This window comes from Channa argus, chromosome 8 (genome assembly GCF_033026475.1).
Source record: "Channa argus isolate prfri chromosome 8, Channa argus male v1.0, whole genome shotgun sequence".
In the NCBI taxonomy this organism is placed as follows: Eukaryota; Metazoa; Chordata; class Actinopteri; order Anabantiformes; family Channidae; genus Channa; species Channa argus.
Genome location: NC_090204.1, coordinates 15,188,942 through 15,207,308, shown reverse-complemented (window position 1 = coordinate 15,207,308; position 18,367 = coordinate 15,188,942). Strand labels below are relative to the sequence as shown.

The window sequence follows — 18,367 nt, the reverse complement described above, 5'->3', positions numbered from 1 at the left end:
CTCTCTGAATGGTAATTGAAGTCACACGCAGGAGCATAACGCAATCAGAGAAAAACACCTCAGGTAAACTAATCTACAGCATGTTAGTTAATCAGTTTTATCTATTTGCCAGCAAATGGACTGGCTTTGAAACTGATACCATGGAGTGAATGTGACTCTCAAGATGTGTTGCAAGAAATAGATACGTTTGCAAAGGGCTAGAAGTCATTTTAATGTTTCTAATTCTACAAATATTTGGCTTGCATATCATAAAATAAAAATAGACCAGATTATACAGAGCTACAGAAATGATCCAGTACAGGAAACAATGTTCATTTATCCCTCTCAGTAGAAGGTTTTAATAATGAGTGTAAAGAAATACTACCATGCATGTTTTGAGTGATCCTGTGTGTATATTTAGATGGGCTGAACAAAACATTAATACATTATACACAAAGTACATTAGGTTTGTGTTTTCCAACCTTGTCCAAACTGTACATTATGCTTACTGAATCATCTACGTCATGACCGTGAGGTGAGTTTGAAGGTTTTGATAAATGATACTCTGAGATGACAGAACTGGCATATCATGCCCACAGATCACCTGTTAATGACAGGGTACTCTGAATAAATGGAAGATGAAAACTGTCTCCCTCTGGACTGATGATCTAGGACTGTGGGTTATGCAGAGCCAGACGGAATTTAAAATCTGTTAAGGCCACCAATAAAACCCCTGGGGAGAGGTAGGGCCCCCATCCATCAACTTCTTACAGAAAACACACGCACACTATATCCATGGGTATTTACACACAAACACACTGCACCCAAACCAATTTTAATCATTCAGTAACATTCTGTCCATCACAGTTCATCCTCTGAGGCCAGACATGTCCAGTTGAGCTTTTGCAACTTAAAAGGATTAGTCTTTCCTTTCCTGACGCTGCCTTTGCAGTTTTTCACTCTTACCCTTCATCTACCCTTTCCCTTGGGTACAATACAGTAAGTTAAAATAAAAACACTGGTTCAGACACGAGATTCTCTGTGTATGACTGAGACAGAGGCTGCCTGAGTGACTCACACTGCAGTCATGCTGCAAAGACAGAACAGGGGGAGGTCTAGGGAGGTAGGGGGGTGATGAAGGGAGGGAGGATAGATGGTGCTGCTAGACATCAGCTAAAAACAGTAGTGCACAACATTTAGCATATGAGTGTAGTTTGTGGTAGAAAGTCCCAGTTTACCCTGTTTCCCTGTTTTTCTCTTCTTTTAGTTTTCTTGCTATGTAAATATTAGTCCACACAAATTCCCTGCAAAAAAAAAAAAAACACATAACACACCAAATTAACACCACCTGGTGGTTTTAACATTGATGTGAAAAAGGGATCAGCATAGCAAAAATGTAATGATGTCCATGTTTGACAGGTGTCAGAGCACAGTTCATTGCTGCTTCCTGTGTATAGGGCTACATAGCTGCAGAATGGTCACAGTACCTATGTTTACCCCTGTCCACCACAACATGAAAACAAGGTGGGTGTAATGCTATGGATGATTGGCGAGCTTTTCTGCAGAGGAAGACAAGGAACAGCGTGTAATCTGGCAGTTTCATGACCACACAGTAGAAATGAGGCTCATAATTGCAATTTTAGAACTGGAGCACACTTTAATCTACATTTGCAATAATACTTGGACCAGCTGCAAACTTACAAACGCTGACAACGAGAACACAAATAATGTGAAGATGGAAGCAAACTCATGAAGAGTGAAATGGCTAAAACGCTGACAGTGCCTTTGTCTGCCAACATAGTGAGTGGTTAAGAAGCAACCGCTTCTGTTTAGGACAGTAAGACCTTAAAGTTCGAAGTAAAGTTAAAAAACTAAGTCAACATAATGCAGAGTGGTTTTATAAAGGTTCAGCACAATCCAAAACTTTACTATTTGATTTGTCTTCCATTGGGCAATTAACTGTAATTTACACAGCACTACGAGTTCTTGTTCTCGTTTGCAGTCATAATATCAATAAAAAGACATCAATTTTATACAGAGACACGCTGCCCAGTCTGCAGTACATCATGTAATGTCAGAGCACAACAATATCAACCATGAGTTAGAGCGAAGCAGACAGTCACTGTGAGGACACAAAGATTTCCTGTAAAAAAAAACACACACACACACACACACACACACACACACACACACACACACACACACACACACACACACACACACACACACACACACACACACACACACACACACACACACACAAATCTGCATGAGATCCCCTGAGGTTAACAGCAATGTTTTTGAAGAGCCAACTTGCTGTAGCTTGAGGGGATGCCAAACAAGTGGATGTGTTAGTATCGGCTCACATCATGGGCAAGCACAGCTGCGCTTGTAAGAGACACAGTCTCCACAAATGTCTTGTTGTTCAGCAGGTTAAAAAAGTTTAATGATGTATATGTCACTTATTTTTGATCCAGCTTCCTCAGTAAAATGTGTTGTGGCTTCATGTGTATTTGTGCAGATAGCTGAGCCATGCAGTGCTGCGTGTGCACACTGACCGGTCACATAAGCATCAAACACTGCGAAGGTCTGCACAGCACTGGGACTGGATGGGACACACACACACACATGCACACACACACCACATTGCTCCAACTCTCAAATGAGACACGCTTGCGAAATTTTTCCTGAGGTAACCTTTCTAACTCTCTAAACAAAGCCACATCACTGACAGTGTCATGGAGTGTTGCCGGACACGACCTGTGATAGAGAGGAAACTAAGAAAGCAAGGCAGGACCCAGAGGCAGGACCCAGCAAGGCAGGACCCAGAGGTGTGGAAAAGAAGGGTCTAAAGGTCTGAAATCTCAAAATGTGGAGTGAAGTGTCGCGGAGTTAAAAAGAGATCAAAGAGAGGGGATTTTTACTTTACACAAAAGAGAAATTTATGAAGTGAATACAAGGAAGAGAAGCTTTGAAAAAGATGAACAGAAAATTCTCATGGTTGAAAACTACAGAAAAGTCACTAGTCTCTATTCCTGACAAAAATGCTGGTGGTGCATAATGAATAATTTAAATATATGAGAGGGAGAAGTGAAGCTTGAAGGATGAAGTTGGAGATGAGGACATGACAGTTTTATCCTTATCCTATTGCCCCTTGACCCCCACACCTCTTTTTCCTCTGATCATGGTTGTTGTCATGCCAGCTTTGACCATCACTACCAGACTGTAACGGCAAATGTAACTTGACTTGTGGTTCACACGAGAAAGACAAATAAAAACCACACTACAGATATCAACTCTGCTGGTGAGCTTAACGGTCAGAAACTGGGCTGAAAAGCGAATGTGAGTTCAGTGTTCAGGAAAAATATATACTCTAGGCCATTTAATGAACCAATGATCCCCAATTATATCAAATGCAATATGGCGAGATTTAATCTGATTTATTACCACCGGTGAGGGACATTATTCAGTGGATCAATGACTGATTTATTGTGACTGCAGTGTCCGACTACAGAATCCAAAGCATTTTACTCCAGTCACTTAGATATATAATACAAACCCGGAGACACGAGCACACAGCGAAGCCACACCAGTCTGTGTTATGGCATTAGAAATTACTGCTGATCCTAGAATCAGTTACATAAGAGATCTGGACTGTGAGCTGGACCCTGAATGTGAGTGACCCTCCACTAAATGACTACTGGCCTAAGTGAAAAACAAAGTGAGTGAAGCTTGTACGATCATCCGACTCATTATGTGTATGTAGTCTGGTGTTGCCCTGTTTTTTTATTAAATACAGATTGAGCTTCATTTAAAGCTCAGACATATGCACAGAGATTTCCTTCGATGGTGAACTGGATTTAAGGGCTTAAGATCAGTCGAGGAAACTGGTCCCAGACATTAAAGTGACACAGATGTCTGGGACAAGTAGTTACTGCATCGGTCTAAGGGAAATGTTGCTCTAAATCCATTTAGTGGAGCAAAGGATTTCCCTTAGCTCGTTCAAAACCATCCATCAAAGAAGTGAAGCCTGCATGTTTATGAGTACATGTAGTTGATGAAAGAGTGTTAAAAGCTGGGAGAGAAAAGAAAAAAAACACCCACCCGAGGACTCCCAGCAGGCTCTGCGCTCTGTGTCTCCTTCTTCCTCTGCTCCTGAGCCATGATGTCTTTCAGATATTCATTTACCTAAAAGCAGAACAAACAAGATTAGACTTTGAAAAGCCAGCAGTAGCATCAGAGTAAAATATAAGATTTGACTGTGACTAAAATTAATTTTGCCTTCAGCTGAGGAGTAATATAATCCTAAAAACAGTGAAACAAGAGCAGGTAAGAATGACCAAGGCCATGTTTACTTTTTATCATAATTTTATTGTGTCTTGGTGTTGTATGTTGGTACCTTCTTTTCCATGAAGGACAATGATAAAATGGTGTAGTGTAGTTGAATTGGATTTATTCACATCTAATCTCATTCAATTCTGCACTTTGGACAACTTGCACTATGTCTAGTTAAATTCATGTGGATGAAGTTAAAGCAGAAATTGGCTGTTAAGCTGGTGAATGTTTGACTGTTCGTAATGCAAAGGGACTCCAACAGAGAGCCATATGTCCACCTAGTGGGACTCCAAACCACACCCTTTGTTAGCTACTGAGTGAGTGTGTGTGTGTGTGTGTGTGTGTGTGTGTGTGTGTGTGTGTGTGTGTGTGTGTGTGTGTATATGTGTGGGTGTAAAGCTCAGAGCTGGCAGCAGCCAAGTGCTCCCGTCAGAAGAATGTAAACACACTGGTCGGTTCAAAGGGTACTAGGAAGCATTTTCTGATATGAAATATACTGTGTTGTACAAATACATCTTTAAAATACTTTAAAATGTGTGCATTGGTTTCATTGAATCTCGTTAAAAAACTTTACGTACAGAACACTTGAGTAGGAATAATAGCCCATGTTTTCAATTTGTAAATGTAAGAATGTGTATTGTTGCAGGAATTCTTATCTACCAGCGGTAATCAGACTTTTTAATACATGATAAAAACTGCACACTGTACATGTTACATTGTTTATTTGCATTAGTTTTGCTATTTTTTATTTTTTTTTTGGTATTTTGTTTCTGGTTTCTAGTAGGCTGTTGTAACGACAATTTCCTGCAAAGGATCAATAAAGTATTATTCTAGTCTATTCTTCTGTTATGATTTTCTGTTATGGTTTCAGTTTACTTTAAAAAACTTAGCTCTGTCCAATAGATATACTATTTTGCCAATATATTTGGTGAAAAATGTATGCTTGGTACTTTATCTGAATACAAATGAGAAATTTAACTACAAATGTACTTTGTATAGGTTTCTATAGATACTCTGGATCTTACTGATCTATTGACATGACAGTTTTCCCCTTTAGAATCAGTTTTTGCTAACTAAATTATAACAGATGGAAAATATGGAATCATCATAAAAAAAGTAAAATTTATTGTATTATATGTATTATATAGTAAACCTCAAAAAGCCAGTACTGTACAGTAGCTCAGGTGTTTTCCTTATTTTATTACAAGTCACTGTCAAATATGTAATTGGAAACACACATGAAGGGGAAAAAAGGGGAGGGGGACTTACTCTGGTCTTTTTAAACATGACAATATGAAATACAACAATGTCCCTTCTTCATGTGCACTAGTGCTTTACTTTTTGCCTTGGGTTTAATAGCAGTAGAGGAGGAGCTGTACACACATACAAGTGAACCCCAAAATAGCTTTAATGCCTCGTGCCTATACAATTACAACACCATAAGTGTTAGATGCTTACACGTTAACAGTTTTGAATCCATTTTTAATGACAAGATGCTCACATTTTACACCCTTTATGAGATTTCGATTTACCTTACAGCATTGTGCAGTGTGGCAGAATTTGGGACGGGAATTCAGTTGTTGCTGACTTCTTCTAAAATGCCTATACAGATAACATAAACACTGACATTCACCAGAGCCCCACCTTGTTGACCCAAGTGGTCACTGCATCTTCTGTATCATATGGCGCTTCCACCTCAGGGTTGCAGGATGAATACTGCCGAATACAGGCCATCACCTTGTCCACAGTCATGATCTCTACTGTATATGCCATCATCAGAGTGTCGATCATTGCCAGATGGGCGCTCTAGAAGGGAAAAAAGGTGACATAAAATAAATTAGAGGCTAAAACCCGGTTTTTGAACTGCAGTGGTTGATTTGATGCAGAAAAGACCACATTGCTCTAAGGGAAAGTAACCTTTGTACCATGACGGTGTTATAATGTCAGTAACAGACTGAGCTGTCAGACCACATAACAAATTAACCAGAATAACAAATAAGTGTAAAAAGCATGCACTGATAAGCCACAACACTTACACCAGCTGACCACTAAGTCGGCAGACCACTAAGCCAAAAACAAGACACAATCAAACCAAAATGAAGGTTGTTAACCAGACTTCAAAACACGTCTCTTAACAGGTAAAATGATAACTGAAACATAAAACCTTTTAACAGTAAGCGCAAGAAATGGCTTGTGGAGCTGTGCCACTTTTTCTAAAAATGAAGATAAAAGGAACATTTTGAACCAAGAGTGAATCAAAGCATTAGCATGGTACTCTAAGTGCACTGGCACTGAAAGGGCAGTCATTTGTAGAACTGGTCCAGGATCACAAATCCACCACTGTACACTGTACATCTGAAGCACTGCTTTTACTTGAATATTCCCGTGACTGTTGCCCTGGAAACAAGTGCATCCATCTCTGGTTATAAGACCTAGTTTATTCAGAGTGACTGCTAGTCTTAAAGAAGCCTGAATAAGACATCTAACTGATAACAGAGCCCAATTAATTAAACTGGCATCCATTATATACGGTTTCCTCATCATTCTCTGAAGAGGATGCAAATACAGATCCAATTGGAAACAATTACGGCAATAATGACTGAGTATTTATAGGCCAACCACTGCATGTAATATATGCTGCCTGCAATAATAACTTGGTTTCAACCATAAAAAAATTGTGCACATTTTATTCAATAATATAAGTGCACTTAAATCCACACATAGCTAATGAACCAGTTCCAATAATCCAGGTTCACAGTTTCAAACATATGGTTAAACAGCTTGGTTTACAAAAGTTGGTAATTCCTGCTCACAGTGAGCAAACAGCCAATAGGCTGACAGTTAAATGGTGTTCGACGAGTCTGTGAACTATAACACCTGAGACAGGTGTTCAGTCCAAATAAAAGCCAACTTTTGTCACGTTTAACTACAACTGCATCCACAATCTTTGACCACACTCAAACCATCCATTACAGTCTACTTTTTACAGACACAATTAGATTTGCTCAGTGCCAGTCAAGTCCCGACTGTGCTAGTCTAGAATATAACTGATGAGCTTTTGCTTGGCCCCTTTTTTTGCTGGCACATATTTTTTATGTTATGTTTTTCAGCTCCTGCTACCTTATTAGTCATGCTTACTATCTATGCTGCATCCTATACTGATGCTGGTAAGACCAAAGGAGCAAACACATGCTTACTTTTTATAAGAAATACATTTTATATTATTATACAATATTTCACTGTCAGCTGTTCTACTGTCCTCGTACATGTTTACATATAAAACATATTTTTAACCCGACAATGCACTGAAATGTAATCTAATTCTTTAACTCAGAATGTGTATAGTAATATAAGATAAACATTAAAATTCAGTATAACATTCTCTTCAACAGGTAATAGGATTAGAAACTTTGTAAATACTGTGTGTATTTGTGAATGCTTATTACACGTATTTACACTCAGTAAATACTGTCTTGTATGTTTACCACACACCACCAAGGGATCAGGACTAATGTATCATTTCATGCTAATAATGAGGTAGAAGCAGCGTAGCCTGAGTAATAAGTAAAGTGACTGAGTCACTCTTGGACTTTATGTTAAAATTGTGTGGTGGTGTAATTCCTTTTCCTTCTTTTATTTAACATTTCTGAACATAAAGGATATTGTAGTAATATCCTATAAAGATGATGGGCTGTCAACCTAGTTCCTGTAAATGTGTTTGTGCTCAGAAATGAATTTGCTGTGTCTCAATGCATTATTGTAATGCCTAATTTCCATTATCTCTGATCAAGAAACCCAGCAGCAATCCAACCCCATCTAATAATACAGTGCCGAGATGTTTCCTATTTGCCCTCATTTAGCCTGTCCAAACACTGACAAACATTATCCCACAGACACACAAACAAACTAATGCACACACATCCTGTTATCACTTATACAATCAGCTCTGGGTATTCCCACAGCAAAGTGATCAGCTCAAGAGCAATTTTTAAAAAACCAAGGGATGAACATGAATCCTAAGAGGTCCCTTTCCCCTCGGTGTATTCTTCCATCTGCTGAGCAATTTGAGGTTATTGATTTGAATCTGGTCTGAGGAAATAAAATGGCAACAAGGAGAACTAATCTTGTTTAGCAGACCCTAGACCCACAGTTTCTAATCATATTCAATGACAGTAGCCTGCTGTGTGGGGGAGAGGAGAGTAGTGTACAACCGCATTGTCGTTCCAGGATTTAGCTGCTCTTCACATGGGGATAACACATTTTCTCACTGTATTTTTAGAAATACTTAAAAGCCATTATACTTTAGGGTTTAATGACTTTGACACTTGAAATCGTATAGAAAAAGTGCAGCTGCTCTCAAGCTGTTGACTTGTACAACAAAGAGACGACCTACAATGAACACGACTGTCTAAAGGTGGATGGAGAGGCAGATTTGAGAGGTTTTTAAGTCCTTACATTACCTGGCACTATACAACAAGACAGACACTACTACTAGAAATCACTACTGGTTAAAGATTGTTTTAACACTATATTATAGGTTTATTAGTTGACCCTCTAAAAAAAGAGTACTTTAACAGGGGTTTTAGGTTTCATTATTTTATCAAAACAGATGTACAGTATCTGTCTCGTTCTATTTGAAAACATGGAGTTGATGGAGCAGACATTATGCTGCAAAAGAATTAGTTCTGTGTAAGAGTTTCTATACTGCATCACGCTCACAGCAAATGATCAGCTGACCATGTATGGATGTCAGAAAGGTTTTGCTTTAACTGGGTGGATGTAGAGGAATGGCAGCGGAGAGATAGCGAGAAGCAGTAAGGGGAAGAGAGGGAGAAAAATGGGATGGAGACACTTCACTGCCTAAACAAAGAGTTCTAGCCTTTCTCATTAGAGCAGACCTGCCTGTCATTTGCAATAAGCCAGTGTCTTCTGTGATATGCATCGGTTTCATATTCTCTAACCTTTCGGTCTGCTGAGCACATAAGCTTTACTTCACATTTCATACGTTTGCACATATCCATAACTTGAAACTGACCAGGGCAACTTCAGCCTTCCTCTGTTGGCCACTGAGCAGCCTTTGCCTTCCTCGAGGGTCTCTACAAGAGGAGACAATGTTGCTTTCAACCAGCCAGTATCAAATTCTCTAGCCCATAGTTTTTGCTTCACCCAAGAAACTGATTACATCCATAAATCTTGTATTGATTCCTCAGGAAGTAAGAAGATGCTCCTTCATACTTAATATCCGGCCTTTATTAAACAGCTACGCTGTTGTCTCCCTGTATTTCTACTTTGGGAAATAGGCAAACACTGTTCATATTTAAAACAGCTCCTTGGTGAACAATGAAAGACGAAAATCCACCGTTAAAGCCCGATTTAACATTGCACAAAAGAAGTGCAAATACAAAATGCAGCGGCCTACAAAATGCAGTGTGTAACGGATTTTACCTGATCTGAGCTGCCAGTTGTGGCCTCAAACAGGTATTTCAACAGATAGTGCACAATACTTCACATCCTCACCACCATCCTAAAGGAGCTCTGGAAAAACACTACTTGCCATTCAGTGAAATCAACACACTGACTTTGTTTTTCTGCAAAATGATCTGAATGTAATTAATGACTATAGAAATGTCTTTACCATGATATACAGTAAAACTTTTAGGAGATTCCAATGGGTCATTGCTAATCCTGACACTGACTATTTATGACGACCCCCAAAGTTTCCTCGAGAAACTCCCATAAGACAACGCGGGAGCCCATAAACTGAACAATCATGAAGATTCACACACACACACACACACACACACACACACACACACACACACACACACACACACACACACAGTGAATCAAAATTAGCTCAGTGCTGAAATCCAGTCTGCTTTTAGAATTACAGCTCTCCTGACCAGCCCCAGAGTCTCCATGCTGGGGCAGATGTCTAAAAACGGAATCAGTCTAGCTTCAGGTAACTTCTCGCCAACGCAGCTGGACATGGAAAAACACTTAACTGTACCTCTCTCTGTTCTCTTTTGAAGGTCAGTTAGGAAAGTAAAAGCAAAAAGCAGCAGTGTAGAGAGAAGTTTCCAGTTTTTCATAAACATCTATTTTTTTTATGTGGTTATAAAACACAAAGAAAAAGAGATTGGAGTAGTGGTTTTGAAAATACTCCTGGTCAGAATAAGAACATAGTAAATAGACTTACTTTATATACAATATATACTTTGTGCAATCGTTTTAGGAATATAAAACCATCACTTTTCTGTGTTTTTTTTTTTAATCACTAATATTTTCTTCAAACTGGCTTTGCTCTATTAACAGTCCTGCCCTATTGTGAGCAGAGATAAAAATGTTCTCACACGCACAATTGCACTTATGTCCATGCACACTTTTGGCTGAACAAAATACCAACTGTGAGGTCTGGCATCACTTGTGGGAATGGAGCTTTTGAACAGCATACCTTCTCCCACCATATGCTTCAAACTCAAACTAGCAATTACATGGAAACCTCAAAGCTAACCTTATAAAATTATCTGGGGACCGGATCATGGCTACCAGCCAGTGTTGACCTACCCTGGAGATATGCCTGCACTCCAGAACCTTCTATTATGATTGAAAAAGGCGTAAAAAAGTGACAAGTGACCACTTATCTGGTACAATGCATAAATTCTCCATTATATCATAAAGATATATATTCTCTTATACTTTCCGCTGATAAACTACATTATCTTGTTATGTCAGTAATCTCACAAGAGATGTCATTGCTACACCATAAAACTGGATTTGCTACTAAGAGCTGAGCTGTTGCAGATTATCTGCATAGCATTTCTGAATTTAAAGGAAAAATGTAAGCAAAAACATTTATACCACAATTGAAGATAACGTATTACTCTGTGATAGAAGGGAAGACATTTTAATTATGAATACATTATTGCTTTATAATTGTGCAAGATTCAGTGTCTACTATAGTTTACCTGTTGGAACATGCCAAGTCATTTTCCGAATTTCTGAATTGAAATTGCAATAAAATCACATATTCTAACAGTATAATGGAAGTTCAATTTTATCTCCGAAAATGAGATATCTGTATTAACCTCTCTGCTCTTCACATAGCAGAATCTGTAATAGCATAATTTATAATGGATTTCGTGCAATAACAGCCTCACAATCTTTAATAGAAATATTTCAGGCCTGTACAGTGAAAATCGTTTATAGTAAAATCCCTGCTTTAAACTGTGAGGGAAAATGAAAGAGATTTTCTCTACTGGTATTATAAGATTGCAGTACTATACCCCAGATTAAATGATCTATCATTGGATTAGGAAACTGTATTCTCTTTAGATACGTTTCACTGCATGTCGTTGAGCTATGACTGTACATGTTCCAACTAGAACTTCATCCGATTTGAAGACATAACTTACTGGTGTTCTACTGACCCTTAAAATATTTGGATTTTACTTAGTTCTCCGCAGACAAAATCAAAGATGGATACAAATCTAGAATAGTCAATCTTTAAAAACAAGTTCAGGACTCAGATCATCTCCTCATAACCCATGATGTGCTTGCTGCCTATTCATGCATATTGTCCTGCCACTGGCACTGAGCATAACATACAGGCTGCGACTTTAGTGAAGCTGACAAGGACAGAAAGGGTTGGATGGGCTTCCCTTCCACGCCACTGCCTCAGCTCATCCTTTTTGGTAAGATCAAGTGCTGAGGTAAGGAGTAAAGACAGAGTAAGGCAGTTTGATGTTAAGAAGCATCTTCTTTCTGCTTTATGTGATGGATTCATATCTTTGTGTGTGATGCTGGCTGGCCTGCTTGTGGGAATCCAGCATCTAAGTATTCTCTGCCTCAGAACTTGGCAGTGCCCATCACTATTATAACCCCCACTACACACACACACACACACACACACACACACACACACACACACACACACACACGCACAATAGATAGCTGCATACATGACATATGTGAACATAAGCCCCCCACTCTTGAACCCACCTACAAACACATACACACACACGCATAGCACCCTGCCTTCTGTGGTGTAACCATGGAAACGGGGCCTGTCCAATAGGGGCTGTGATAGAGACGGCAGCATAGAGAGAGACTAAAAGGAAGATGATGGTGAAACAGTTGAGCTATGTTGTTAAAGTTCTTGACATTATGTTATTAATTCTTACAGTTTTAGCTCCATATCCCATCAACAGGCTTAACATCAAACAAAAGGGGCTTTTACATCTACTACAATTTCAACCTATGTGTGTAGGCATCTGAATATTATTGACAAGTATTGAGTATTAAATCAGATTCAAGAGGGAATTGATGCTCCAGTGAGAACTGCTGCAGTGTTTGCGCAGACATGTTCTGCTTTGTTGCACAGCTGGTGTGCCAGTCAGCATCAATCTAGATACATTCCTCTTTGATACGGTCATCAGGCCAAACTAGCCCAATTTAACAAGTACATTTCAAGGGTTTAAATAACTATCTCAAAATATTCTCTGTTTGAATGCAACCAATGCATTTAATATTGTATATGGGTGACAGATAACTGAGCAGCGATAGAGCTTCCTTTACACCAATACCACAAATAATGGTGCCGTAATTACATATTGTGTAATATAATATATATAATATATAATATAATAATATAATGTGTAATAATACATATGTGTAATATTCACCCATTTAAAAGCAACAACGATAAATTCCTAATAAATATGTTCACATTTTAAAAACACTAAAGTATTTGCCCTTAAGGTCAGACTTCATTTCATCTGTGTGAGAACAAACCTGCTGTTTTAAGGTGCTTATGACATACAGTCATAGCACACACCACCCTTAACCAATAAACCAACTCAGAAACCACAGAATGTGCTTTGTTTTGTATATGTATTCACTGCATACATCCATGAAGGAATCTGATTTATACAATACATTAAAACTCTCAGCAGCAACATTACCTGTTTACTTTATCTTTATTAAATATTAAAGCTATGACATTCAAGGTTCACCAGCCAAGAAGATTGATCCTCACTATAATGATAAAGATTAAGTTATGGAGGCTTGAGATTAATCTAGTAGGACATACTGTATATATTTTGGGATACTGCCACTTATTGTCACATAATAAATTTGTTTATTATTGATGACATAGACAACAGTCACAGAATTTGTTCATGCTTTTAACATAAATGTTTTCATTTTAGAAGAGTGCATGTTTAATTAGTTTATGATCAAAAAAGTTTCATTAACACCCAGTACTATCTATCAACCAGTAAAGAGTTTTCATTTTGAGTTTTTGAGCCTGGGGCTGCTAAATACAAGCAGACAAGTGAAAGGGCAGTGCTTTCCTTTCTTATTAGTGCTGCAGAGGTGCCCTTGAGCAAGGCAATTAATGATCACTCCTCCACTGGGGCTGCTCCGTATCTAGCAGATCAGACTGTGGCTGTTTGTGCGAGCTTTTATGAATGCAGAGCAATGACATTGTGGCAAAGGAGTGTTTGTGCTGGTTGAAACCAATTAGAACAAAGTATAAAGCAAGAAATCCCCAATGATACTTGCTGTTTCTTTACATTAACCTTCTGTTTACATGTGCCACTTAGTGTCCAATTAGGCTTTGAATTTAACACTCGTGATCTGAATATTGTGTAAAGGGAATATTGAAAATTCTGTCTTCTCTTTCACTGCACACAAAGTTGACACAATCTGACACTTTGAAAAGACCATAGCTGAGGACTACTAAAATGAAACGTAACAATTAAAGTATTTTAATAATGACTTCAAGCCATTATGCTGCTCTCAGCAGTGCTTCGTGTGGGCTGTAATGCTAGAATAATATTTTAGCTCCCCAGTCCACCTCCGCATCTCTCTCTTTCTCCGTGTGCACTACAGGTGGAGGAGAGCATCAGCGATACAGAATGTGTGTAGGCAAGTGAGTGGGCGATTTAACTGCGATTTGGATCCTGAGTCTTCACATGTGGGAATCCGTCACATGGCTGAAGACAGAAGGATGAGTGGGCAGACCAGTGACAGGAAGAGGGATGGGGACAGGAAAAATAAAACTACAATGCAAAGTCAGTGTGGCAGCCCAGTGAAAATTTCAGTAAATGTGTTCAGTTATGACATGTGACAGACTAGACATCAGCTGCATCTGACTCTGCTGCTGACTGACCTACTAAAACTCCCAACATCCTCTAAAGTTGCTTATTCTGAAATTTCTTACTGCTTAGGCAAACTGCTGAGGTGAAAAGATGCTAAGCTAAAATGAAATGAAGCATCATACTACGTGCACATTGCCAGTGCTCTTATTCAGAGCAGCTTACAGTTACAACTGCAGGTATAATTAAGTTATTGGCCACCACGCAACTATGGAACCTTTCCCCAAACTTCTGCCCAGTGTTTGCATCAATCACAAAACTTTACATAGCAAAACATTAATTCTTGTTAAGGGAACAGTTTGGTACATTTTGGAATGTTTTTGGAATTGCTTTGCTGTTTCTTGTCTCTCTATACCTGCAATAGATCTGACACCTTTTCAGCCAAATTAGTTTAATCTAAATAATGGTAACACGCCACTCAAATGTGCAGAAGGTCTTTCAGAATACTTAACCAGCTCATAGCAAACAATATGAATATATTTTGTATTTGCTAGTATTTAAAATATTGGACACAATACAACTTAATCCCCATCTAACATCAGCCATGCTCCTACACATACTCTAAATTCTCACCTTTTATTAGAGCACAATGATGCAGTGTGCCCTCAATGAAGATTCATTTAATATAGTGCTTTGGAAAAAGTATGCACTGACAGATAACAGACAAACTGCAAAAGCAAATGTGAGGAGAGATGTAGGGAAGTATGAACCCCAACTTAGTTGCTCCCAGTGATTGCTGACCATCTACATAGCAGCTCCCTCATCCGTTTGTGTGATTGTGATGGATGAATTAGAAGCAGCGTAAAGCACTTTGAGGACCAATAGGTAGAGAGGCACCATTTAGCATTCTTTAAACATGATTAAAAAGTTGATAAAAAGGCATAACAAACTAGGGCAATGAAACATAAAAAACGATCAAAGCAGTGATAATAATGCTCATAGAATAAGAAGCAAAGGGAAAGGGAGGCTAGATGGATAAGGTGTGGAACGGAGTGTAAAATGGAGGACAGACAGAAGAGAGAGGATGAAAGGTGACAGAATGGAGCAATGAGTGGAACACAGTATATGGAATATAAGTCTGACTGGGCACCAGAGTAGATGGAAATACAAAAACGCTGTTTCACACTTCTCTAGCAGCTCATTTTCACATTCACAACAACCTGCTCAGTCACACAAACACATGCTCTCTGGTAAACCATTAAGGCACGATCTGTGGTCTGGCTGAAATCAACTATATGGACTAGACAGTAAACAATAAAAGTACACAAGATTCCCTCAGGTTCTTTGGTACAAGCTATGGGTGCAGTTCATTAAACAGCACATACTTTCAAATCCACTTACAATTCAACATTAATATAAATCTAATGTTGGGACACAAAGTTGCACTAAAATACTTGTTGTTTTCAGTAAACAAAATGATTTAAATCTTTCCATTGAAATCCCAACATAGTTTAATTAACTTTTGAATTAGCGTAGAAGGGAAATTAAAACCAGCAAGCCTCTACAAACAGACTGCAGGCATACTGCGTACTAATCACATCTCAATTGCAATTCACTGAAGCAATAAAGCCTCCCATTGAGACTTCGCCCCAAAATAATGAGGAGTCCTTATTTTCAATTGTCATCTCTTTGGTGAACTCAGCATACAGAGAGATAGAGATGAATTACAATAGCCGTGAGAGATGACAAAGACATACTCTGGACAATGGACACCCTAAAAGCTACAACTTGCAACATGCTGGTGCAAATAAGACACTCCATAATAATAGACTTTAATCAGCTTTACCTTGCTCTTCTACCATATGCTACGCTGTACACAGCCCTCTAACTATTAGTCATTATCAAATTACAAATAATAATAAAAAAAGAATGCTGCAAGACTTACTGATCAATGAGAAATTGCTTAAATTCTCTGACTGGTTAGACTGGTGCAAGCCTCACTCTACAATGTGTAGCAGTATATCTCTGCACTGCTGCCAGTGCTGCTCTGAGTCTGTCACCGGAGAACAGACAGAGAGCACTACTCCAGATTAAGATGAGTTTTAAAACATATTTCTACTAAAACATTTTTTTTTAAACTATTATTTTCAAACTACTAAATGAACTTAATTCGCTAATACAATACATTCTTTGTATGCAAAGGTTTAAACAATAAGTCAAGTGCTGGCAGGCAAAAATATGTGAATGCAAGTATCATTTTCTTTTCTTGTCACCTGCTACTCCAGAATGCTTTATTTCCTGGTTGACCGTAGTTTTAAAGACACACTGGATTGAATGATGGAATGAGGAAAGCAATTATGTGCATGATGTATCCAGGTATTAGGGTTAAGAAAGGTCACTACCACTGTATGACAGTAGACAACATATACAGATGGATGAGTTCCTGTGTAAATACATTTACTACAATGACTAATAACTTGATACTCACAAGAAAGGACGTTTAGTGTTGTTTAGCACATGTAAAAAAAACAACAACAAACAAGCATTGCAAAATCTTTTTTTACCATTTGCAGGGGCCTCTTTCGAAGGTCTCTCTCAGTGACTAGTCTCTCCTGGTCTGTAACGTAGAGTCCACGCTGAGCCAGTGCCTGGATGACGGCATCGTGGCCCAGCAAAGGCTTGGCAGCATCGCTCTTCAGAATGAGGCTGCCAGCCCTGCAATAGAGGTCTGCAGATAGCAGGAGACTTGTCACAGGAGGCTTCAAATGCTCTTGCTCATACTGGTCTGTGTAGAATGGGTCCTTCAGGTCTGCCGGGATGCTGTCTGTATGACAGAAGGGAGAGAAGGGGATGTGTGTGTGTGTATTAGAAAAGACTTTAAACAATGGGCTAACCAAAATAAATCAAAAACACTGCATTTTTTTTATTGCTTTTGTCTTGTACCTTCCTTGTCAGTGTTTGCGGAGTGGGGAACATTTTTTATGAAGCACTGGTTGAAAATAATGTGGCCAGGAACAGTAAACCCAAGCCAAGTGCTTTTTTTTGCCACAATAGAATGAATAATAAAACTGTGACTAATTTCAAATGAGATGTTACTGCTGGGTGAAAACATTCAAATCTATATCTGCCCAGACTTCAGATGCAGAGCTTTTCACTGTGACAGTAGCAGGAATAGAGGGACGTTCGTATGTGTATAAAGAGCATGCAGTTTGATATATTTACACCCCCCCAAAGTACTGCCTATCCTGCAGCACAACACTTTTGTCAATACATCACTTCCTCTGACTGACTAATATAAACGAGGTCATCTGCATACAAACTCTTTAGGGGTATCAGTGGCTTAGTTGGTAGAGTGGCCGCCTCTTGACCACAGGGTCGGAGGTTTGTGTCAGGAAGGTCATCCGGCGTAAAACAAAAAACTGTCCCAAATCAAAAATGCGGAGAAATGATCCACTGTGGCGATCCTGAACTCATAGGATAAGCCAAAAGGACAATAAATAAATAAATAAATCTGCATATGAACTCTTTGATGTCATTATTATTATTAACAGAAATGCAGACAACAGCAAAACCAAGCTGGTTAAGTTTTGTGCTTTTCCTTTATGTGCAATAATCCTTGTCATTGATCCCAACAAAACAATAAATCTGTCCTCTAGCCCTTTACCTTCATCCTCCACATGGAGGTCAGAGGTCAGGGAAAGCGGCATTACAGCCTAAGGTGAGAGTTCACATGAGGGAATGAAGAGAATAACTTTTTCAAGTTGGATAGTACATTATATATATATATATATATATCGAATATGCACTTGACTGCATATTTTTGATCCACTTCTGCACTGGTTTAATGAAGCAGACTCAAGTGAAGTATTCAGAGCACTGCAGGCTGGGATCTGGAGATGAACCCTGCTCTCTCTTTCTCTCTCTCACTCTCTCTCTGGAGGGCTGTATTTTTG

The 18,367-nt window shown here is 38.8% G+C and overlaps 1 protein-coding gene across 6 annotated transcripts in view; it reads right to left on the bottom strand.

Annotated features, from left to right (window-relative positions):
• camsap2a (calmodulin regulated spectrin-associated protein family, member 2a) overlaps positions 1–18,367 on the bottom strand; it is a 40,833-nt gene that overhangs the window by 19,735 nt on the left and 2,731 nt on the right. For 5 of the 6 annotated variants that reach the window (XM_067513907.1, XM_067513910.1, XM_067513908.1 and 2 more), the window contains exons 2-4: positions 16,979–17,238; positions 5,959–6,120; positions 4,084–4,167 (exon numbers count right to left, since the gene is read on the bottom strand). In XM_067513907.1, coding sequence (XP_067370008.1) covers positions 4,084–4,167; positions 5,959–6,120; positions 16,979–17,238 — 506 coding nt within the window. Of the gene's footprint in view, positions 1–4,083; positions 4,168–5,958; positions 6,121–16,978; positions 17,239–18,367 lie in introns of those variants that run through there. The other variant, XM_067513912.1, reaches the window with a different exon arrangement.